At 36.1% G+C, this 24,373-nt stretch overlaps 1 protein-coding gene across 2 annotated transcripts in view; it reads left to right on the plus strand.

The window, feature by feature from the left end:
• Positions 1-204: 204 nt before the first annotated feature.
• The window catches only part of FBXL5 (F-box and leucine rich repeat protein 5), a 43,598-nt gene continuing 19,429 nt past the window's right edge, over positions 205-24,373 (plus strand). Inside the window, exons 1-10 of one of the 2 annotated variants that reach the window (XM_005608885.4) lie at positions 583-1,031; positions 7,096-7,186; positions 8,483-8,698; positions 10,818-10,913; positions 12,711-12,897; positions 14,992-15,174; positions 17,194-17,319; positions 20,010-20,158; positions 20,782-20,864; positions 21,772-22,491. In XM_005608885.4, the coding sequence (XP_005608942.1) occupies positions 7,184-7,186; positions 8,483-8,698; positions 10,818-10,913; positions 12,711-12,897; positions 14,992-15,174; positions 17,194-17,319; positions 20,010-20,158; positions 20,782-20,864; positions 21,772-22,491 (1,763 nt within the window). In that variant the 5' untranslated portion in view covers positions 583-1,031; positions 7,096-7,183. Of the gene's footprint in view, positions 425-582; positions 1,032-7,095; positions 7,187-8,482; positions 8,699-10,817; positions 10,914-12,710; positions 12,898-14,991; positions 15,175-17,193; positions 17,320-20,009; positions 20,159-20,781; positions 20,865-21,771; positions 22,492-24,373 lie in introns of those variants that run through there. The other variant, XM_023638338.2, reaches the window with a different exon arrangement.

A 24,373-nucleotide genomic window follows, 5' to 3' on the forward strand; every position in this document is an offset into this window, starting at 1 on the left:
CCCCTAAAGCGATACCCCTCCCCTCAGACAGTGTGTTTTACGTTGGGGAACAGTGAAAAGACTTGGCTTCTTTTTGCGGCAGGCGAAAAGGTCAAGGAATGAAGAGCGAAGGCGGGAGGTGGAAGCGCGAGCCTCCGCCGCGCGCCCAGTCACGTGGGCCACGGGGACCGCATGGCGGCGGCCCGCGCGCCCCCGCCTCCCGGCCGGTCGGGCAGCCCGGGCGCGCGCGCCGACGGGGCGGGCGCATGCGCAGGGGGGCGCGCCGCCTCTGCCCCGCGGCGAGGGTGTCTATGGAGAGGCGGCGGCCGCGGCTGCTGAGGCGGAGGCTGAGGCAGCGGCGATGGCGCCCTTCCCTGAAGAAGTGGACGTCTTCACCGCCCCACACTGGCGGATGAAGCAGCTGGTGGGGCTCTACTGCGACAAGGTAACGGCGTGCGGGGCCTCTTGCTCTGGGCAGCGCAGGCGGAGAGGAGAGCGGGCCGGGTCCCTGGCGGCCTGGCCTGCGCCGCGCCCGCAGCCCCCGGGGCCGCGCCGCGCGAATTGCCGCCTGCGCAGCTGTCAGCGCGGCGCTCGCTGCCCCGCGTCTTCCCGGGGAGCCCGGTCCCCGCCCGGCTGGCGCCTCAGATGTGCCCTCGGGGCTCGCGGCGCGGCCCTTGCCCGGCTGCGTCCTCCTGGCCGAGGGCCTGGCCGCCCCCCGCCCTCGGGGCCGGCTCCCCGCGGCCGCGCCGGGCCTCCCGCCCCTGCCTCCTTCGGGAGAGGCCCCCCTCCGCTCCCCACCGACCTCGGGGACCCCGGGTCTGCCACCTGCGGGGGTTTCCCTTCCGCCTGGGGCAGGCCGTTTCTGCGGTTGTCCCCCGCCTCCCATCACCACCGCCCCCGGCCTGTTTGGGGGCTCCCCGAGTCTCTGCAGACCCCTTCCATCCTTCTGAACCTCTGGCTCAATGCCTGGCCCATCGGGCCGCTGCTCCCAACTACCCCCGGCTCGTTTCGTGCCCCAGCTTTTCACTGCTTCGATTTGGAAGAAAACCCAGGTTACTCGGCTTGGGAACTGGAGAACTCTCACTCTTCATTTGTGGTTCTCTCTTTCTTCGCAACTTTGATTGTCCCGAGCATTTACTCGATGTAGATTTTGTTATAAGACAGCTATTCTCTGTTGGAATTCTTTACGTGGCCTCGAATAAGAGGGGCCTCGGAAAAAGTTAAACAGTGAGAACCTTTTCGGACTCTGAATTGGTGCAGCCTAAGCTGAAAAAGCACTTTTGTGGAAATAGTTGAGAGCCTTTTGCTAATGATTTTAAAGTAATATTAAGATTCCAAATTTTTGTCGATGTATTATGTTGGGAAAAGTCCACATGTGGATATCCTGGAAGCTTCAGGCAACTGTGTTTTGTGTAGAAATAAACCAAATAAAAGACCTTTAAACAACTATTGTTTAAGCATAGAAATCAACTTTTATGAATTTTCAGAATTGACATAGCATTAAGCAGAACCACTGTTGAGAGAGAAAGTTCTCGCAGCCCAGTGAGGTGGTGGGAGGGTGCACAGTGTGTTCACTGCTAGGCCACGCTCAAAACCAACGATTTAAAACGCACCCACAGTCATCCTTTCTCTCCTTCCATTTTGAAAATTTAAAAGTGCCTGATTCAGATGTAGCTTTAAAGACCAGGACAGTCTAGGACAGTGGTTCTCAACCTTTGCTCTCTAGAATCACCTTGAGAGCTGTTAGAATCCTGATGTTCAAATCACTAAAATCCGGATCTCTGATGGTGGGACCCAGGCATCAAGTATAATTTAAAGCTCCCGGGGTGAGTCCAGTGTGCAGCCAAGGGTGAGAACCACTTACCCAGGAGAAGCATAACGAATGTTAGTTAAGCTGTTTAACCCGGAATTTTTGCGTTAGCTTATTGTAGTGTTTTGACCTCCTCTGGCTTTCCAACTGTTATTCTGACAGTATCCTTTAATTGCATGAAAGAAAAAAATGAAGAGGTTTTTTCCTTTCTCCAAATCGAAAAGGGAAAGTTAGTGAGGACTAATGGAGTCTGACGTCTTCCCTGCAGTGTAGACCGGGGAACGGTAGTCTCTGGGTTACCTGAAATTGTTATGGAAATTTTTGTGCAGGTGTACGTTTTCCTAGGGGGTTTGTGGCTTTCATCAGATTTCTGAATAATGTGTGACTCTCCCCAATAGTTAAGAATCACAACTTTAGTTATGTACTAGACTAACCAGCCTTATTTTAAAGTTTTGAAGAGGTCAGTCACTAATTTTATGTCTTTACCTGGTGATTGAGAACATTAGAACAGATTTTGGAAATACATTGCTGTTTTTAAAAACAATACCTGAGTTAATAAGATTCTTTTCAGTAGTTAAATGTTCCCTCTTGCAAGAACTAAGAAAACATTTTCTATTTGACATAGCATAAGTCAAAATGATCACTAATTCTGATTTAATTAGATGTAGTTAATGAGATTGTTGTTTATGTTCATCAAGAAGAAGATTAAAAGTCCAATTTTCTGAACTGTGAATCAGAGACCAAGGTGATTTAGGGGAAAAAAACCTGCATAGAAGTTCTACATCCAGATTTCTTCTTGATGCTAATAGCTAATGGAAATCTCTCATAGGACGTCCTTTGGGAGCTAGAGTGGAAAAATAAGTATTTTATGATGAATGAGTAGTTTTAAAGGACTAGTTATTTTTATTTATTTGTTATCTCAAGCTTTGCCTTCACCATCTTTTGATTGTATAGACCAGGGTATCCAACCCAAACAGCGTACCGTAAAACTTTACAGAATGAAGACTAGTTTTTATACTCAAACTAAAAAGATACAGAGCCGGTTAGTTCACTGTATTCTAAATGTTGACTCTGAATGCCCAGTAATTATGAAGAAGTCAGTTTTATTTCCAATATCAAACTTTTCAAGTACACCATATTTTAGAAGCATCCATTTATTTACTAGCATTAGCTCAGTCATTTATATTCTTAGACTAGTTTACTTAGAATAATTTATTCTGAAGTTATGTGCCATTTTATTTATTTATTTATTTATTTATTTATTTTGAGGAAGATTAGCCCTTTGAGCTAACATCTGCTGCCAATCCTCCTCTTTTTGCTGGGGAAGACTTGCCCAGAGCTCACATCCATGCCCATCTTCCTCTTGAAGTTGTGTGCCATTTTAAATATTGCTGTATAATACCTAGTTAATACTTTGTTCATGAATTTCCTCTTACATTTATAAAAGGTTTTTATGGAAAGGTTTTTCACTGTTTTCCAGACAACAGTCCTTTGATGTACGTAAAGGCAGGGGTATCTGTTTTATAGCTGGAGACCTGTAGGCGTAGATTAGCTACACCAAGTTCACATAAACAGTGATAGATCCAGATGGAAACTCAAATCAGGGTCATGATTCTTAGTTTAATTTTCTTTATGTGAAACTGGAGTAGTTTCTGAAAAATTTTTTTGGTAACAGTCTTTGACGAAATCTTTTTGCTAATCCACTGATCTTCCAAATTGGGATGATTTTAGTGAACATTGGCATCAGGTGACATCCTTTTCCAGTTTACTCCAGTTCTTCAGTTGTTCCTCTAATCCTCAAAATTTAACAGTTCTGCCAGTGAGCGTGGAGTTTGTAGTACCTTGAGTTGGCGATGTGAGATGTGGTTCCTATTCTTAAGGAGTTTACAGTCTAGCATTTGTGCTAGGATGAAAATCCAAATACTATATAGTGGGAGCCAAGGGAGGTAGATGGTCAGCTCTGTATTGAAGTGTCAGGAATGGTCTTATAGTCTCTTAGAACGGATTTCTGAGAACTGAGTGAGTGGTGGTGGTTGTAAGGATGTGCATAGTACAGAGATTCCTGGACTTGTACATAAGCCAGTTATAAAAAATTCAAATGATGGAAGCTTTATGGAGTGCCCAAGTTTTTCAAATCAGTGTATTAAAAGTGCTATTCACTTTATGATTTTATAAAAGAAGGATTTTTTATGATCAAAGCCCTAGAAAGGAAATAATCTCAGAAAAATTCGAATAGATTATTTTAAAAAAATTGAATGAATACAGTTTTATGAAGAATTCATTTAGTTCTCCTTATTTTTCTATTTCTGTTCATACCTGTAAAAACTGACTGGCGTTGGAAAGGCTGATTTATTGGAGAGAAGATTGAGTTGAGAACTAGGAGAGGAAGGAAAAGTGAATTTAGTGAGTTCTTACTACATGCTTACATTGTTTCTTTTAATCCTCACAAAAGCCCTGTGAGACAAGTGTTATCCCTCATTTAAAGATGAGGAAGCAGACTTCATGGTGAAGTAACTTACCCAACTCACTCAACTAGCAATTAGGGGAGCCTGAATGTTAATTTTAGGGTTTTTCCCCCTTCTGAAGCCCATGTTTTTTGCATTACCTTACTGGTTCTGCTACTTATTACTAGCTATATGATTTTATGCAAAACGTTTGACCTGTGGATGATAGTTTTTTCTTTCTGTAAAGTTAGTTTGACCAGATAGTTAATAAGGTTTCTTCATTGAGTATAAATCACCCTTGATTAAATGAAAGTGTTGGCTGGCCAAGTAGATAAAAAGTAAAAAGTTATTTGGGATAATAGTGTTTGGGTTTTTGTTATGCTATTTTTCATGTCTGTTTTTGAACTTAACCTCTGGTCTTTAAATGACACACGATTTTTCGAATCAGTCTGAGGCCAGGTTGTAAGATTTTAGATTGTAGAGTGTGTGAGAAAGAAAGTCAGTTATGAATTCTTTTAAAATATGGGAAATACCATGTTACTGGTTGTTACTATTCGTTGATTATGTGTATCCTGTTCTACATAGGTTCCTTATTGAATTTGCCAGACATTAGAGTATACAAGTTTATAGGTCACTTAGGAACCTTTATATCCTACTGTAGAAGTGTTTTTTCAAAGTGTGTCCTGTCACCCTTTAGTGGGTTATGTAATCAATTTTGTGGACCAGAAACAGCATTAAAAAAATGAATGGAAAAGTAAATATTAGAGTACATCACAGGTTAGAGAGGGAAATATTGTTTCCTGAAATTTGTTTGAAGTGTTTGTGGTGTGTGCAGTGGTTATATTTCTGGTTAAATAACTGGTTAAATTTCATATTAAAGGTCATGGTTAATCATGTTTGGAGAACACTTGTTTAGAGCAGCATTTCTCAACCACAGCACTATTGACATTTTGGGCCAGATGATTTTTTGTTATGGGGCCTGTCCCGTGCATTGTAGGACGTTTAGCTGGATCCCTGGCTTTTCCCCACCAGGTGTTGGTAGTGCTTTTGCAGTGGTGACAACCAAAAATGTCTCCAGGCCTTGCCCATTAGTTCCTGGGGAGCAAAATCAACCCCTGGTGAGAACTGTTGCTTTAGAGCAAGCCTTCTTCCTGACAGTTTACTGTGTTGGATCTGGAAAGATAGTTTTATGCTTGGAACTAACATTGTATCTTGTGGAAAGAACATAGGTTTTAGAGTCATAGAGACTTGTTCTCTGTTTTGTTGTCTACTAGTTGTGTGGATTTTTATTTTCTCTGAGCCTCAGGTTTTTCACCTGTAAAATGGGAATTATAATATGTCCTTCCTAGGATTGTTAAGAATTAAGTAATATCTAAAAATAATTAGTATAGTACCTAGTACATTATAGGTCTCAGTATGTCCCAGATATTATTTATGTCTAGGTTTATTTTTTTCTCTATCAAGTCTGTGTGTTTGAGTAACTTTGCAGAGGCAAACAAAATTTTAAAAAATAATTCATATAAACAGATTTTTAAAAAGTTAAATTGTATATGCTCTGGTTGTTCTTTTAAGTGCTGAATTTACTGACTTTAGGTACCAGGTTAAAAATAATTGCCCTTTACAAATGGAGAAACACGGACTTGGGTAGTGTAAAGACTTGTAATGATAGTTTTTTTGGGCTAAATATAGAAATAATGGAAAAGCCTAAGTAGGGCTTAAATATGTTATATTCTGTGTTCTTTAAATATATTAACTTATTAAAAATCATCATAAGAACCCTATGATGTAGTTAATATTATTAGTCATATTTTACAGATGAAGAAACTGAGGTACAGGGCAGTTGAGTGACCTGCTGGTAGAGATGGAGTCACACCTAAACAGTCTGGCTCCAGAGTCTGCACTTTTAACTACTATGCTGGATTGAGTCTGCGTATATTGTTGAGTTCTTTTATATATCTACTTTGGTTTCTCAATCTGTAGCGTGAACCTGGTCTTTACCTTAGTTTGTTATTAAATCTGAAAAGTTTTCTAATAGTTCAGTGAGAATGTGTGCAAAATTTCTTTTAACATGTTATTTTCTTAACTCCTGTGAGGGCATTGTCTACTTTTTTGCTATGCTTTGGTTTTTAAAAATTTTTACAACCATTATTAATGCCATTTTTTTGATTTACCTCTTATTTCTACTAAGACTCATTTTTATTTTTAAATAAGATGACACATGATAGTATTTGCTGAGATTAGCCACCAGTGAATTTTGTTATCTTGCGTGACATGTCTTAGGATGAAATCTGTAACATTGGTTTAACTAAATCTGTCTTGCCTGTATGGCTCAGGAGCTAAGAATGGTTTTTACATTTTTAAATAGTTGGGAAAAATCAAGAGAATAATATTTTATGATATGTGAAAATTACCTGAAATTCAAATTTCATTGTCTGTAAATAAAGTTTCATTGGAATACAGCCATGTTCATTTGTATGACTACTTTTGTGCTACAATCAGTTGAATTAAATGGCAGCTCTATACAGTATGCCCCAAAACTTAAAATATTTGCTGTCTGGCCCTTTATAGAAAAAGTTGCAAACCCCTATTCTAGGTAATGTACTTATTTTTTGTTGTTACTGTGCATTGTCTTATTTTCCTTCACTAGAATGTAACCTCTGTAAAGGCAGAGGTGTCTTGTTTACTGATGTATCCCAAGTACCAGAAACAGTGCCTGGCTCTTAATAGCTGCTCATTAAATATGTGAATAGAGTAAAAAAATGCATGAATTTATAAAAATAAATGATTAGTTTTCAAAATGGTAATAGCTAATGTTTGTTAAGCACTACTTTTTAATCTCACAGCAACCATTTAATCTCACAGGTGTTATTATTATTCTCATTCAACACCAAGAAGAAACTAAGACTTGGAGGGAGAAAAGGAATTTACCCAGGATTACACAGTTAAATAAATGGTAGTACTGGAATCTGATCCTAGAGAATCTGACTCTAGGTCTGGTTTTCTATAAATGACCCTTAATACCTAATCCATATTGCCTTTACAGAAGATACTTAGTTAATTCTGTTATGTGTGGTGAAATAGTTTTGCATAGTAATTTGTTTGTCATCTTTCCTGATGCTTTGTCATGAGCCCCCTATTCCTGTTGAGAACAGGCAATCAAGACAGCTTAGACACTGCTCGGCTCTATTTTAGGAATACTAGATCAGACTTTACAAAGCAAGTCTAGGAAGTATGATGTTAGTAGCTTCTCCTCCATTTACTGTTTTTAACCTAAAATCGGATTTTTCTTTTTAAAATGAATTTTGAAACTGGAATTGATATACTAAAACTAGGTTTAATATGGCAGTGGAGGTAATGGAAGGTTTGAATATTAGTTTGAACTTTAACTTGAATCAAGTTTCTTGATAATATGTATCCTTTAAACACGAGAATTTTAGTTTACCATTAAATGTAAATATTAAAATTACATGAGATTAGTCATTTTCTCTTGTTGAATAGTAGGATTAAAATGGCAGTGTATATATTCCTTTATATTTTCATCGATTGGTTTCCTTCCTTCAAGTGCATTTACTTTTTTATCCCTGATAGACTAGATTTTCACATTATACTATTGCAATGCCTCCGCCCCAGAAAAGTGCATGATTTCTTAAATAAGCTAAGTGTTTATCCCAGTTTTCTTAAAAAAAAGAAAAAAACAGTTCCCCTAAAGTTATTTAATAATGTTCTAATAGCTCAATATTTTATAATTATTTTGTGAACAAAGCAGATTCATCTTGCTGTTAAAGTTTAAACAAACTGTAATAGAATATTTTTGAATTTTTTACATTGTAAAAGTAGTACAGTAGCATAAAGACATTTAGAAGAAAGAAAAAACCACGTACATTATCCTAACACAACTATTTCAGTGTTTACATATAACTTTATGGAGTATCTATATGTATAGAGTAATACAATTTTAGATTTGGAGGGAATCTGGTCTTATCCCTTTTATTTAAGGAAACTGATTTGTTGGTGCATGATCATTTTTCTATATCGCTAAGCCCTTCAGAATGTAAACCAACATCTTCCTGGCCCAGTGCACTTTTTGTTATACTATTATAACTTGTTTATGAATTTCCTTTATTTGTACTTTAAGTGTAAGGGAGGTGTTTTGCTGTTTACAAAACTAAATGGGGATGCATTTGAGTATTTCTTATTGGTGCGTATTTACATGTATTTATTATGCCTTTCTTTTTAAATTTTTATTCAGCTTTCTAAAACCAACTTTTCCAACAACAGTGATTTCCGTGCTCTTCTGCAGTCTCTCTATGCTACTTTTAAGGAGTTCAAAATGCATGAGCAAATTGAAAATGAATACATTATTGGTTTGCTTCAGCAACGCAGCCAGACTATTTATAATGTACATTCTGACAATAAACTCTCTGAGATGCTTAGCCTCTTTGAAAAAGGACTGAAGAATGTTAAGGTGAGTTGCAAAAATGGGTGTTTATCATAACTTCTGTCATCTTCTGGTATGTCATTGGCAAAACTTGTTAGCATTTTATAGTAAATGATGTTATGTTAAACAAATAAATTATTCTGACGCTTGTTAAAGACAATAAGGAAGACTTTATTCAAGGGATTACTGCGGTGGGTTTTTGCACTAGGGAAGAGAGATTAGGATGAACTCTGAATACAACAAGGACAAGTAGGGATTTATACCCAAGGAGCAGGCTATGGGGGTCAGGAAAATTACTAAGAGGAAACATCAAGGCTAGGGAGGATCTTGCTAAGCTGACTCAAGAGGATTTTTGCTGAAGGCAGACCAGGGTGATAAGATATTGAGGGTGGATAGATATCGAGGATGATCAGGTGTCAAGGGTGGGAGGATTTTCAATAAGCTGACTCAGGGTGATTTTTGCTAAAACTGGGCTAAGTGGGCCAACCACAGAGCTCAAGGTCAGGGCCTAGTTGAGAAGAGGGCTCAGTGAAGCCTGACTCAGGTTTGATGAGAATCTTTATCAGTTACCTATGTATTACTGTATATAAAATTTTATAATGAATGCTACTCCCTAAATCTTAAAATTGTTTTTTGTAAGTTGAAATTTTAATTACCATAAAACTTTTACTTTCTGATTATGGGGTATTTGAAATTTGATTTTCACTTGTCCACCTTCTGGATTAAGTTGGTGAAGCATAGACTTAAGTTGCAAGCAATTCTGTCAAACCACCATGCACCTTTCAGTTCTAGATTTGTGTTCTAGAAAGACTGTTCTGCAGCAGGGAAGAGGATGGATTGAAGGGAAAGAAAAGACTCGAGCAGGAAGACCTTTAAAAATAAAATATTCTAATAGTCTCTGGAAGAATACACAGTAGCTACTTGGTGGGGAGGTGGGAGGTTGGGTAGGGGTAGGGTTCTGGGTAGTGATGGAAGGCAGATTTACTTTTTATTGAACACTCTTGTACTCTTTGAATGTACTGCCTATTCAATAAAATGATTAACTTCTGAACTAAAGTAATGACTAGTGGAGATACAGGGGAGGGGACAGACTTAAGAATTATGGAGGACATAAAATTGATAGAATGTGGTACTTGCATATAAAGCGAGGAGGAAAGGAGAAAGAGAAAGGAAATGAGAATGAGAATTGAGCCTGACTTTCCAGGGAATATGGAAAAGGCTTGGAGAATAAGAAGACCCATTATTTGCAGGTTGGGTTTGAACTGCTCTGGCAATCCAGGTAGGCATTTATTAGTAGGAGGAGGCCTTGGTGGGTTTCAAGGTCAGAAGAATAATTTGGTTTGGAAAAGCAAATTTGATTATTATTAGTTTGTAACTGGAAATAGAAGCCACTTGGGTATGCTTAGGGAAAATGTGTGAAATCCTAAGTGAATAGGATATTGGGTAGAATATTGGGAAGCAGTTGAATAAATTAGTTCCAAAAGGGGGACAGTAGAGAGCACTCAGCAGGGGTAAAATATTCCAACATATTTTAAGTTTCATTATTTTGTAAATTTTCCACATGTTTTAAGTTGGGAGGGCTGATACAGAAATGATAAGGTACAGGGAGATGTGATCTTAGTTCACATGAGGGAGAACTTTTTAACCCAGAATTAGAATGATTTACTTCAAGATGTAGTGAGCTCCTTGTCTTTAGAAATGCGTATGGTCCTCTGTAGTGTGGTGTAACAGGTATTCTGAATTGTTTAGTGGAGGATACACTGCATGACCTTAAAGGGATTCTGTAATAAGATAGTCCAGTAGGCTCTTGTGGACTGTTGGGAGATCTATAAGAAAATGGACACACAGAAATGATGAATATATACATTAGAAATCAGCAGAAGTTTTGAGTAAGTACTTGCTATTTTTAGACTTTTTATGACATTTTTGAAAAGAAATATGACATCACATTACTAGGAATTCAAGGTTCCCTTAAAAGATGTCTTAAGGACATCTTTTTTACTTAGAAAAGTGCACAGACCACTTTCTATTCGTCAGTCTGTTTTTTTCCTGAGGTTTTAATGTTGCATTTTAAACTGTCTTCCTAGGATCAGTTACAAAATAAATAAGCAAAACTTTTATAGAATACAATTTTTTTGGTTTCCAGAATGAATATGAACAGTTAAATTATGCGAAACAGCTGAAAGAGAGGTTGGAGGCTTTTACAAGAGATTTTCTTCCTCACATGAAAGAGGAAGAGGAGGTAAGCATAATTGTGATTTTGATTTATAAAATTTAAAAAATGTTATTTTGCCTCTGATTCTTCAAAATAATACACAGGAAGATAAGCCTTGAGTTCATTTTAGGAAATGAAGAATAACCCAAGGAGAAAAAGCATTAATTCTGTTCTCTCAGAGAGGTGGTTGCTTATCATTGAATGAATGATTTAATTCATTTACTTGGCAAATATTTATTTTCTTATTATGTAGATGGAACTGTATTGAATGTTAATAACTTTTTATGCCACCCTAATGTCTTTTCAGAACCCTTAATTTGTCTTTAAACAAATTAATGTTTTCTATTTTCATAAGTTTAAAGAATTTTTAGTACTATTTTTTTTAGTGGCAGATTTTAATAATTAAATAGTGGTGTTAAACTTTTCTGTCTTATGCCTAGTACACATGTTTTAGGATACCACAGAATGGATGAGCAAAACGTTTTCCCATTCTCTTCTTTCTCTAAAATGGGCTGAATATCAGGGTAAGGAATAGAGAAAATATTTGGTAAGAGACTGGATTATTTTTCAGCTGTAAATCAGTTATTATAGTGATTCTTAACTATGGCTTCACCTTATAATCAGATTGGTATTTTAAAAAAAACAACCTACCTTTAAGTCCTTTCCTCACCAATTAAATCAGGTAGGAGATATTCACATGGGTATGTTTTAAAGCCTCCCCAAGTCCTTGTAATACGCAGCCATCATTGAAACTACTGAGTTACTAGAGCAGTGTTTCTTTTTTTTTTTTTTTTTTTTAAGATTTTATTTTTTCCTTTTTCTCCCCAAAGCCCCCCTGGTACATAGTTGTATATTCTTCGTTGTGGGTCCTTCTAGTTGTGGCATGTGGGACGCTGCCTCAGCGTGGTTTGATGAGCAGTGCCATGTCCGCGCCCAGGATTCGAACCAACGAAACACTGGGCCGCCTGCAGCGGAGCGCGCGAACTTAACCACTCGGCCACGGGGCCAGCCCCAGCAGTGTTTCTTAACCTTTGATGCACATCAGAATTATCTGTGGAGCCAAAAAAGAAAAAAAAGGCAAAAAAGGCCTTGGGTCCACTTCTTTTTTTTTTTTTAAAGATTTTGTTTTTTTCCTTTTTCTCCCCACAGCCCCCCAGTACATAGTTGTATAGTTTTAGCTCTGGGTCCTTCTAGTTGTGGCATGTGGTAAGCTGCCTCAGCATGGCTTGATGTTGGCATCCAGGATCTGAACCAGTGAAATCCTGGGCTGCTGAAGTGGAGCGTGCGAACTTAGCCACTTGGCCATGGGGCTGGCCCCTGGCTCCACTTCTCAAGATTCTAATTCTATAAATTGGAGGTTGAGACCGAAGATCTATTTCGAAGAAGAAATCTCATAGATAATATTGAATAGTCTCAGGAGAGCTCTGACTTTTATGGTTCTGGTACACTGGGTGCCATTCTCATATGATTTAGAGACCCTGTTTGGGTAGAGTCAGTTACTGTGGTAGCAGAGGCAGTTAAGTGACCTGAATGTCTATAGGAGAGTGATTTAAGAGAGTTTAACAAGCTCTGTACCGGAAGAGCTTCAGGTTATGATGCTTTTAAATTGTTCAGAGATTGACTTACTAGCCGGAGAAGTCATAGAGAGAAGGATCTTTTTTGTGATATTCTTCTCTATAATTTTTGGATAAACTAAGTTGGTGGTAACTAAAATTTTTATCTCTTTGTAATATGTAGTCATAATACTACACTTGAGCCATTAATAATTTAAAAGATGTAAAATAAAATTAAGCATCTTCCTTATGAATATTTTGTTTAATTTAGGTTTTTCAGCCCATGTTAATGGAATATTTTACCTATGAAGAGCTTAAGGATATTAAGAAGAAAGTGATTGCACAACACTGTTCTCAGAAGGATACTGCAGAACTTCTTAGAGGTCTTAGTATATGGAATCAAGCTGAAGAGCGACAGAAGTTTTTTAAATATTCTGTGGATGAAAAGTCAGATAAAGGTGAGATTCATATGTTTAGATAGTGAACGATTTATTAGTCATTTCCAAAGCCATTTGCTTCTTGTTGATATGAACTTTAGATTTTGTTTGAGGAATAATTTAAGCCATGTATTTTGAAGTATAAATTTAGTTGAAGTCAGTAGTTTCTATCTTAGAATTTGGTCTTGTTTAGGATGGTTTAACATTTTGTAAACTTGAGACACATGCAATATAGTGCTGTTTAAAGGAATTTATATACATAATAATAATGATATTGATAATGATAATCATTGCAGTTATTATTTTGGTCAATCAAAATTATTGAAAACTACCATATGCAGAGCACTTTTGCAGTATCATCCAACTGTCTGAGCTCCATTGCCCGTAGTGCTTGCTTTTATCCTTATTTTTTCATCAATTTTCAAAATCAGTTATGCTTATAGTTTTATCTCCATCCTTTCCCATGTGTCATTCTCTTAGCGTATATCCAGTAATACACAGGGGAGTGAGTATGAGAGGCATAGTTTTTATACATACAGTTACTTTGAAAACAAACGAGAAATGTAGATAAAATATCTCCTTTTTTTCTTAATAGACTACTTCCTCATTTTTATTCTTATCTTCAATACCTTTGCATTTTAAAACATCGTTAAAGAAAATTGGCATCCTTAGGCTAGCAAAAATTCTTTTGCTGCTTTTAGATACTCAGTAGCAATGACTTTCCTATTAAAATAGCTTAAAATTCTTTGAAATTGGTCCTTTTCTCTTATTTTTTTTAACAAAGTAGGTGAGGTGCATGTTGAAACAGAAATGTCTTTATAGGTTAAACTATAATTAAACCCATAAAGCTTGTGTGCTTCACTCTGAAATGCAGCTTGTGTCTTAGACACCAAGCTAAGACCTGTTTTGTCTGTTTTAATTGTAATTATAACATGGGATTTAAAAGCATCACACTTATTACATTTCGTTTTCCCACTCCTTCAGAGCAAATTACAGCTGTAGTATGTTTCAAATATTTGCCATTTAAAAAGGGTTAGGTTAAAGTAATTTGATCGTAGCATTTCTATATTTAAGTTGCTTTGTGGAGACAACAGACATACAAAGTACTCAAATTCTTCATAGTACTTTAATGATAAATCTTTTTTTTTTCTCTTGGTGAGGAAGATTGTCCCTGAGCTAACATCTCCCTTGCCAGTCCTCCTCTTTTTGCTTGAGGGAGATCGTTGCTGAGCTAACATCTGTGCCAGTCTTCCTCTCTTTTGTATGTGGGATGCATGGCTTGATGAGCAGTATGTAGGTCTGCACCCAGAATCTGAACCTGTGACCCCTGGTCCACCAAAGCAGAGCATGTGAACTTAACTGCTACACTGCCGGCCAGCCCCACCTTTTACATTTTATATTCTTTATTGTACACCTCATTTACCATTTTCTTTCATAAAATTGTCACTGAAGTAGTACATTACAGGAAATTGGACATCCAGTGACTACTTTCTACAGTAGTTGCTGACAAAAATTCCTAATAAATGTTTACCAGCATTAAAAGTATTTACATTATACTGTCAGTTGGCTCATAAAAAGTATAAGTAAGTTAGGGCGCCTATAAATTAAAGAAGTCAGATTTCACAGACTTCTTATATGAAATGTGAAAATCAAAGAGGGAGCACAAGGAAGATACTAACAGGAGTCATAATACATGAATGGAAAATGTGAGATTTGCATATGTCATTAAAAATGCCTTGGAGATCTCATAATCTGACAGACTCTACACTTGTGGATTTAAAGCAGTATAACCTGTTGGGTTCCCTTTTCAAATGATGCTTCTTATGCTACAAAGTGAGTCTTTTTTTCTGTGACGCCCTTGTAAGAGGAAGTCAATTCTGTGTTCGTTATTGTAGCTCCCACCGATGAAATGTGATTTAGGCCGTGATAGTTTAACCCTTAACAAGTTTAACATCCCCATGTTACCTCTAATCCATGTTATTTCCTTTTCACGTCTTGCAAGCAGGAAAGAGTGGACTTTAGGCACTGGATTTTATTTATAGAAATGTGATTGTAATTTCTTATTGCATTTGCTCTTATAGTCTTTAATGTTAAAGTTTTTCTTCTTTATTTCAGAAGTGGAAGTGTCAGAACAATCCACAAGTATAATCCATCTTCCTCCTGAGGTAATGCTGTCAATTTTCAGTTATCTTAATCCTCAAGAATTATGTCGATGCAGTCAAGTAAGCACTAAATGGTCTCAACTGGCAAAAACTGGATCGCTTTGGAAACATCTTTACCCTGTTCATTGGGCCAGAGGTAGGTAAATGGGACTTTTAGTTTGTTTTAAATATTTCAATCTAGTTTTTTTAGGTGAATACTCAGACATTAATGAGCAAGGCCAGGGAGGAAAACTCTGAGAGGTTGACCAAAAAGTAGATTTCATAGTTAGATTATGTGTTCTTTGTATTCATTTTTGAAAAGCTAGCAGTGCTGAAGTATTCATAAGTGAATTATGTGCTGTGTGCAGTTTTCTTTACAATAATTAGGAAACCATAGTTGGGGAGGGAATGCAAAATAATTCGCAAAATGTTGATAGTTGTTGAAGATGGGTAACGAGTACATAGGTATTGATTATGCTACTTTTTAATGCTACTTCTTCCTACTTTTGACTATGTTTGGAAATTTTCCACAACAGAAAGTTAAAAATAAAACTAATAGGTTGTCAGAACAACTTTAAATAATTAGATTATTTAAAAAATGCAAAATAAATTCTATAAAATTTAAAGGTGAGGCACCATTATGGCTTCTTTTTGATAGAGGCTCAAAATAACTGAATCTTGTTTTGTCTTTAGTGTTATTTTTTTGTGTGTGATTAGTAATGCCTCATTCTGTAAATTACAATTTCATATTAATTAATTTCATTGTAGTAAGTTACTTTTAATGTGAACAATTAAAGAAAATTTTCTTTTCATGAGCATATAATGCAGTCATGGGATAAATGCAACTAATATGGCATATTTTTCTGTCACTGAATTAAAACAATTTCTGGGTAAGTATTAACCACAAAATTCACATTAATTGTTTTTTAGTTTTCTGTAATTTGTCACTTTGACAAATATATATATTTCTCAAATAAGTAAATTGTCTGATTTTATGTTTTATTTTTTACATTAATATATAGCACTTTTAAAATAAATTATTGTTAAATATTTAATACTTTTGAGTCAAGCTGTATGGGCTTTTGGGTAGACTTACATGATCCAAATGATTAGGATTATTATTATTCTGTGGAATAACTTTTCTATTAGTTGTAGAATTATGATAAGTGGAATGTCAAATAAGGCAAATACGGATTTGTAAAATACTTTAGCTATATTTTTAGTTATGAAGAATTAATTATTAGGAATTACATGATTAGGTAGTGTTTGATATAAAGATCAAATGTGATAATGGTATGCTAGACTTCTGTGAAGTTAAACCAGATCTTAAATATACTTCTTTTTTTCCTGTTTTTAATATGCTTAAACAAAAAGTTCCAATAGAAATGTTTTTTATTTTTTTATTTATAGTATTTGTTTCCAGAGGTTCTCAATCGGAATTGATGTTACCCCCCTCCAGGGGACATTTTGATATGTCTGTGGAGACATTTTTGTTTGTCCTATCTTGGGTTATACTTGCATCCAGTGGGTAGAGGCCAGAGTTGCTGCTCAACACCCTACAATGCACAGGACCGATCCCCACAACAGAGAATTACTCAGCCCAGAATATCAGTAGTGTCAAGATTGAGAAACCCTAATTTAGATGTAATGTTAGTAGTTCAGTAAATTAGTTTTGCATTGTCTCTCACTTCACAATCATGTAATTTAATTGCAGTATATTCTCTAGGATCTTTAAATTTATGATTTAGCTTTCCTTTAATCTTTTCCTTTGACTTCTGTTCCCACCTGCTTATGAATTGCTGACTAATTCACTACTGGGCAGAAAGTCTTGCTTCCTTTTGTTTGTTAGCTATCGTCATAGTGGGGGTGTTGTTGCTGGAGCCAATGTGAAGCCACAGGAGGGGAAAAAGGTTAAGTTGTTTTCAGTGATTTCTAAAATTGCACATAAGACTGTTGATAATTATTTTTCATAGTTCTTTTTAGTATGTCTGAAATTGAATTCTTTGCTTAAGTGTAATTTTTTTTAATCACAGTTGAGTATTTCTAACAATAGCTGCCCCATTGCCTAGGGCTCAAATACTTTCTGTGTGTAGAGATTTTTATTATAAATAGGGTATTTTTTAATAATGATAGCCATCTAATTTTATTTCATTCCCCTTGTTTATTTGTTGAGTAGGTGACTGGTATAGTGGTCCTGCAACTGAACTTGATACTGAACCTGATGAGGAATGGGTAAAAAATAGAAAAGATGAAAGTCGTGCTTTTCAGGAGTGGGATGAAGATGCCGATATAGATGAATCTGGTAAGCTGTGTTTGGAATTAAATTATTACATGGTGCTTTATAATTAATGTTATATTTAATAATTAGTACTTAAGTGTTAAGATTTACGTATTTTGTATTTTCTAAAGAAACTCCCATGTTTTTAAGCCTACTACTTTTTAAAATTTGAGGGAATAATCAAATTTAAAATTTATTCTCTTTGAAGTAAATTTAAATGTCTATAGGGTTGTTTCCCATATGTTCTTATATTTAAATACTTTAAAAAATCAGAAAATGATGGCTGTTTTCTTATTGAAATAATGTACATTCACCATAGTGTTTTGCACTATAGTGACCATTTCATTTGATCATTTGATATAGTGACCATTTCATTGATTTAAAACCATTTCATTTGATCAGTTCAGCAGTATTTATTCAGTCATCTGTGGCCCAGTGGAAGGAGCATGAAGCTGTTGAATCTGTTTATTCATTTGTAAACAGTCATACCACATGCCTCACGTGGTTGTTGTAGAATTAAGAAGTAATATATATTCTTTGTAAATGGTAAGGGATTATAAAACTACTGTAGCCATTCATTAGGCAATATAGAATTCAGAGGTGAATAAGACTTTATTCCTACCCTTAAAGAAGTCAGAAATGGGGGAGAATTTAGAATACATGATTCTTAATTCAGAGTACATAATGAAAAATGCTGTGGTTGAGGTGCAGGAAGATGCTATTTGGGAATATGGAGGAAGGAGACATAAATTCTGTCTGAGAAAATTATTACTAAAAGTTGATGAAGTAGTAAACAATTAATGGATAAGACATTCTTCTACTTGGTAAAACTGATCCTGAGGGAATTTTTATTTATAAGTTGCCCACTTAAAAAGTAGTAAGCTGATCTGGCAATGTAGAAAGTAAGGGCTATAAATATAAAGATTATTCTTTCAGCAGCAAGTTTATTTTTAGGAAACGAAGGTACTGCATTTTGGTATAGTTTTGAACGGTTGGAAGGTGCTCTATAAGGAAGAGGAGGTCTATTCCAGTTAGATTTGGGGATGTGCTTACCCTGTGGCAGGCTCTTCCTGGACCTGAGGTTACTAGTGAATAAAATGGAAAAACAATCCTTGGCCTTGTTTAGATTAAACTTTAGAGAGTGGAGACAGATGATAAACACAGGCAAAATATGTGCTGTAGTGGATAGTGTCCGTGCTGTGGAGAAGAATAATGAAGAGAAATAGTGCTGGGAAGAGAGGAAACAAGTTATAGTTTTAAATAGAGTGATTAGTGAAGGTCCCCTGAGAAACTTGAGCAAAGACCTCAAGGAGGTGTGGTCTTTACTCAGCTGTTCCCCAGGGAAGACTTGATTTATTTATTCTAGGAAATTAGTTCATAAAACCCATGTTGCATTTTAAAAGCTTTATCAAACTTAGTGTATTTGTCTCAACACTTGAAGATAGCCAAAGAGAAGGCCGTTGTTTTCCTTCATATTTAAAGGGAAAGGTAAGGCTATAGTGAGTGAGCCTTGCTAAGGTAATATGTCTGTCGAGTTGTTTAGTGGATCCAAGAATAAACTTTGGATCTACCATCTTATTATTGCTTTTTCAGTTTAGCTGTCTTTGCTAGTCTTGCAGAGAAGTTTTTGTTTGTCATAGGATGTTTAATTTTTGTTTAGGATTTCACAGTAAACAATACCCATTTGAATAGGGAGGGCCACAGAAACAAAAGAATCATTTGGGAATAAAACAGTAGAATAAATAGGGTTCACTAGAAGTCATTTTCATTCCTATATTTTATGACTGGCTAAAGTGACTGGTTAAAAGGAATTTAGGGTAATAGATGTAAATATGGATCCATTAGCCACAAATTCAGAATTATTCTTTCTACTTAGATTCCTCTTGTCAGCTTCATTCAGTTTTATTTTAAATGAGACTTCCTTAACTTATTCTGTTAAACTGTTCTATGTTTAGAGACATTCAAGTTAGGTCTTTAGGTAAACATAATAATAATAGGATTCTGAGACAGGTGATAAAATTATTAATTCGTTCTTTTTAGTGTAGTTAGTTTTTTTCCTTATATCAAATTGGAGTTTGTAGTTTCTTTTGTGTTCATTGTTATAGTAGTGCATCCTATCGTAAACGTCCAAGATCTCCAGAAGTTATTAAGCAGAAAGCAAAAGCCATACTCATTTTTAAGTTCTTAAAAATTCTAAGGTACTTTTCTTTTTTATTTCATTATGACCAGGCTAACTTAATTGTTTTAAAACTCTTCTAGCTCTCTGTACCTTTTATTTCAGTAAAATAACAAATGGTACTTTATTATGACTCATTTTTCTTTTGATATTCTGTATTCTCTTGAGGAACTTCTACTATTCTTAAAGTATTCAGAGTTCATTTCCAAAACTTTTTAAGTGCCTGAAACTGGAGTTATTTTTTCTTTCCCTCTGCTCCCTACCTTGATATAAAAATCACCTTCAACCTTGAAGCATATGGAAAAATCTTCCCTTCATTCTCACTGTAAACCTTTTCTTTTTCTTTTGTCTCTTTTTAGTTGATGTAAGATTGTTAAATATTAAGTCCTGGAGAGTAAGACCTTGTCCATTTAACTTGCTTTGCATACAAAAGGGAGTTTGAGGGTAGCAAAAAGTATTTCATATTTAATGATTTGGTGATTCCTTGAGTAGCCTAATTAGTGTATCAAGTTCTTAGACTTTTGAATTCATTTTACAGAAGAGTCTGCAGAGGAATCGATTGCTATCAGCATTGCACAAATGGAAAAACGTTTACTCCATGGCTTAATTCATAATGTTCTACCTTATGTTGGTACTTCTGTAAAAACTTTAGTATTAGCATACAGCTCTGCAGTTTCCAGCAAAATGGTATGTATAGCACTAGTTTGGGTATTAAGAAAAAGTAGCAATGATCTCAGTTCGGTTTGCCTATGCCTGAATTTAATTAATGAAAAAAAAAACTATATTTACCCATGAGAGTGCCTTCCCATGGGTAGGCATACACTGCTAACTTTCATATTATTTCATTTCAGTTCTCACAGTAATCTTTGTACATAGATATCTTTGTCATGCATTATAGAAAAGAAAACAGAGACTAGGAGAGGTTAAACAGTTTATTCAGTTTCACAGATATTAAGTGAAGAAGCCCAGTTTTATATGATTCTTTATGATATATAAGACATGGTAAGATGGGCAAGTAAGATTAAATCACTGTTTTTTGACATCCCACATGAGAATCTTTTTGGATATTCCTTAAAAATGTAAACAGGAGTTTAATCTCACAGTTACTAAAATAGATTCTCCAGGCTTTGAGCCCAGAATATATATTTTTAATGCAGAATTGAAATGATTTTTACATGCACAAAGATTTGAGAATCATTTGATTATATTATTTATTGACAATATAATAATATTATTTACTAAAAGTTATCTCTCTTTTAATCTAGCTAAAAGTCTACAGATCTTCACAGTGATCTTTTTCTCTTCCTTAGGTTAGGCAGATTTTAGAGCTTTGTCCTAACCTGGAGCATCTGGATCTTACCCAAACTGACATTTCAGATTCTGCATTTGACAGGTTAGTTATTTTTGAATATTTAAATACAATGATTTCTAACTATGAAACAGTAGAATTGTTTTGTAGTTTCTCATTTGTGTAATTGTAGTTTAATCATACTATTATTTTTTACTATCAGATGTGAGTCATGTATGGCTATCACCTGATAGCATCCTCCAGTTCTTTGCCTCTTGTCTATAGATCCCAGCTGATCCAAAACTTCAGTCTATCATCCTGTCATCTTTATAATCCTCTATTGTGTCTAGGCCTTTGAGCCTTGCTGTGCAACATACAGATTGGCACTATGTTTTTAAGAAGTTTTCAGTTCCACTTGGGCTCCAAATGCTATTTGGCAAGGCTTTCTCTTACATTCTTCATAGTTATTCCGAAATTGTGGCACTTACTTCAAGCTACAGTCTTTACAGATTTTATTTCCTTGGAAGCCACCACTTTCCTTCTTATTCTTTCTCACCCTCCTCTTTCCTACCCTAGCATTTATATCAGCACCTCTCTTCTTCTTTCAGAGGGAGAGGTGTACTCTTCTCTGGCTAAGGCTAATTCTCTACCAATTCCTAGAGCTTATTTCTTCTGGATCTTCCTCCATTAATTAGTCGTTATTCTCTTTCTTTCGTGTGTATACAGCCTTTACTGGTTACTTTTCGGGATAATAAATTAAGTCTGTCCCTTCCATAACCTCCTCCTCTCCTACCCTTCTGTTAGGTCAGCAATACTCTTAGTTCCTAATTACTCTTATTTTCTTTTTGTATCCCTAGCGTCTAAAATAGTGCCTGACGATAGATATTCAATAAATGTTTGATTATATTAAATTTAAAATGTTTCTTCTATTTTCCGTCTACTTATATATAGTCAGATGCTTTTGAAAAATTTAACGGTATCCACTAATAGTCTTGTTGCCTCTTAATTATAGTTGGTCTTGGCTTGGTTGCTGCCAGAGTCTTCGGCATCTTGATCTGTCTGGATGTGAAAAAATCACAGATGTGGCTCTAGAGAAGATTTCTAGAGCTCTTGGAATTCTGACATCTCATCAGAGTGGCCTTTTGAAAACTTCTACAAGCAAAATTACTTCGACTACATGGAAAAATAAAGACACTACCATGCAGTCCACCAAGCAGTATGCTTGTTTGCACCATTTAACTAATAAGGACTTAGGAGAAGAAATAGATAATGAACATCCCTGGACTAAGCCTGTTTCTTCTGAAAATTTCACTTCTCCTTATGTGTGGATGTTAGATGCTGAAGATTTGGCTGATATTGAAGATGCTGTAGAATGGAGACATAGAAATGTTGAAAATCTTTGTGTAATGGAAACAGCATCCAACTTTAATTGTTCCTCCTCTGCCTGTTACAGTAAGGATATTGTTGGACTAAGGACTAGTGTCTGTTGGCAACAGCATTGTGCTTCTCCAGCCTTTGCATATTGCGGTCATTCATTTTGTTGTACAGGAACAGCTCTAAGAACTATGTCAGCACTCCCAGAGTCTTCTGCATTGTGTAAAAAAGCATTAAGGACTAGACTGCTTAGGGAAAAAGTTTACTCTGGGAGTGAAAAATCTGATCAAGAGACTGGTCGAGTCCTTTTGTTTCTCAGTTTGTCTGGATGTTATCAGATCACAGACCATGGTCTCAGGTAAGTAGTTAGTTGCAGAGTACTAGGAAATGAACGGGTTCTCATTCTCAAATGGAATATAAAATTTTGAATCTAAGTTATTCCTCTCAGCTGATTTATTTAACTAAAAGACTTGACGAAGTGTTGGAACATTTAACTTCAGCGTGACATTTCATTTCAGTCAGGTTATATCCTTTGTGAGATATGGGAGAACATAAATTTAAAGTTTCACGAATATTTAGCAAATGCTTACACATTTTCTTAGGTGCTTTAGTGGATAAATTTAGTAAATTTAGTAAAGATAAGTAGTATTTAGTAAAGATAAATAAGATACACTTTTTACTCTCAGGGACTTGTAACAGAGAAGAAAATGTGTGTACCATATTATGTTGCTGTGTGTCATTTGTGTACTTTCTTTAAGGGATATTGAATAAAGATTTTGTGGGGAATCAAAGGAGAGAGAGACCTCTCATCTGATTGCAGTAAACGATCAGAAAACTTAAGGAAGAGATGGCACTGAGTTAAGCCTTGAACAAAGACAAAGGATTTTGACAGGTGGCATTGGGAGGAGATACCATTCCAAGCAGTGGGCATCACTTGAGTGCACAGTAAACCACTGTTTTAGCTGCTGTTAGGTTATTTTGTTGTTATTTGTTGTTATGGCTCTTCTCAGCATTAATAATGTGCAGTAATTCCTTATCTTTGATATGAGCCTTTGGAAATTGATGACATGTTTTCTCTTTTACCCTGTGATAGATTTGAATTTTACTAGGGTTTTTTAATAATAGGGTGTCAGACATGTTAAACAATGAAAATTCATCCAGCACAAAGCCTAATACTCCCTCTTTTCTTATAAGTATGATCTTTAGCAGATTAAGTTGAACTCAGTGGGGAATGTTCAGAGGAGACTTGGCATTCCAGCTTGGTTGTAGTGAAGGATATGTATTGAGCAATAGTGGGAGATAAGGCTATAAAATATAAAATAGGTTGATGATATATTGATGGAAAGTGTGAATGCCAAGTAGAGAAATAGTATCTTTTTTTTTTTTGTGAGGAAGATTTTCTCTGAGCTAACGTTCTTTGCCAATCTTCCTCTTTTTTGTTTTTTGCTTGAGGAAGATTGGCCCTGAGCTTACATCTGTGCCAGTCTTCCTCTATTTTGTATGTGGGTCGCTGCCGCAGTGTGGCTTGATGAGTGGTGTAGGTCTGCACTGGGAATCCGAACCCATGAACACTGGGCTGCCAAAGTGGAATGTGCTGGACTTAACCACTATGCTGTGGGACCAGCCCCCCAAACTAGTATTTTTTGAGTTGCCCTCTACACTGTTCTTTCTTTAAGAAGCTGAGTCCTTTAAAAAAGAAAAAGTGTATATATTTCAAAGGTACCCCACGTGATTCAGTGATTTCCTAAAATGTTATTTGCAATGAAAACTTTGATAAATAAAGTCCTAATTTAAATCTACAGGAAAGTTAGCCTAAAGGAATCTTTGTAAAGGCTTTTGGAAAGAAAATAATTCTATCCTAATTTATTGGCATTAATACTAGAAAAATTTGGTTTAAGAAAATCTTTAAGGGGTACAGAATTATATTTCTTTTTATTCTTTCATACTTAGAATTTTTTTTTCTTTTTTTGCCTTAAAGTGAGTTATGGTTTTATATTGGGGATCTTGGAAAACGTAGAATGTCTGTAGAACTAATTTAGTGCCGTTACACAGCCTTTAACTTTTACAAAGGGCAAAGCACTGCTGAGCAGTATTGGAATTGAGTAGCCAGAGTTTAGAATTTTTGATCTTTAACGGTGATCTACTTATCTTGTATTGCCTTCTTAAGTCATAAAGAGAATACGCGGGAGGAGTTCTACATTTTACTTTCTCTTTTTCCGTAAGCATGATCTTTAGCAGAT

This window comes from Equus caballus, chromosome 3 (genome assembly GCF_041296265.1).
Source record: "Equus caballus isolate H_3958 breed thoroughbred chromosome 3, TB-T2T, whole genome shotgun sequence".
In the NCBI taxonomy this organism is placed as follows: Eukaryota; Metazoa; Chordata; class Mammalia; order Perissodactyla; family Equidae; genus Equus; species Equus caballus.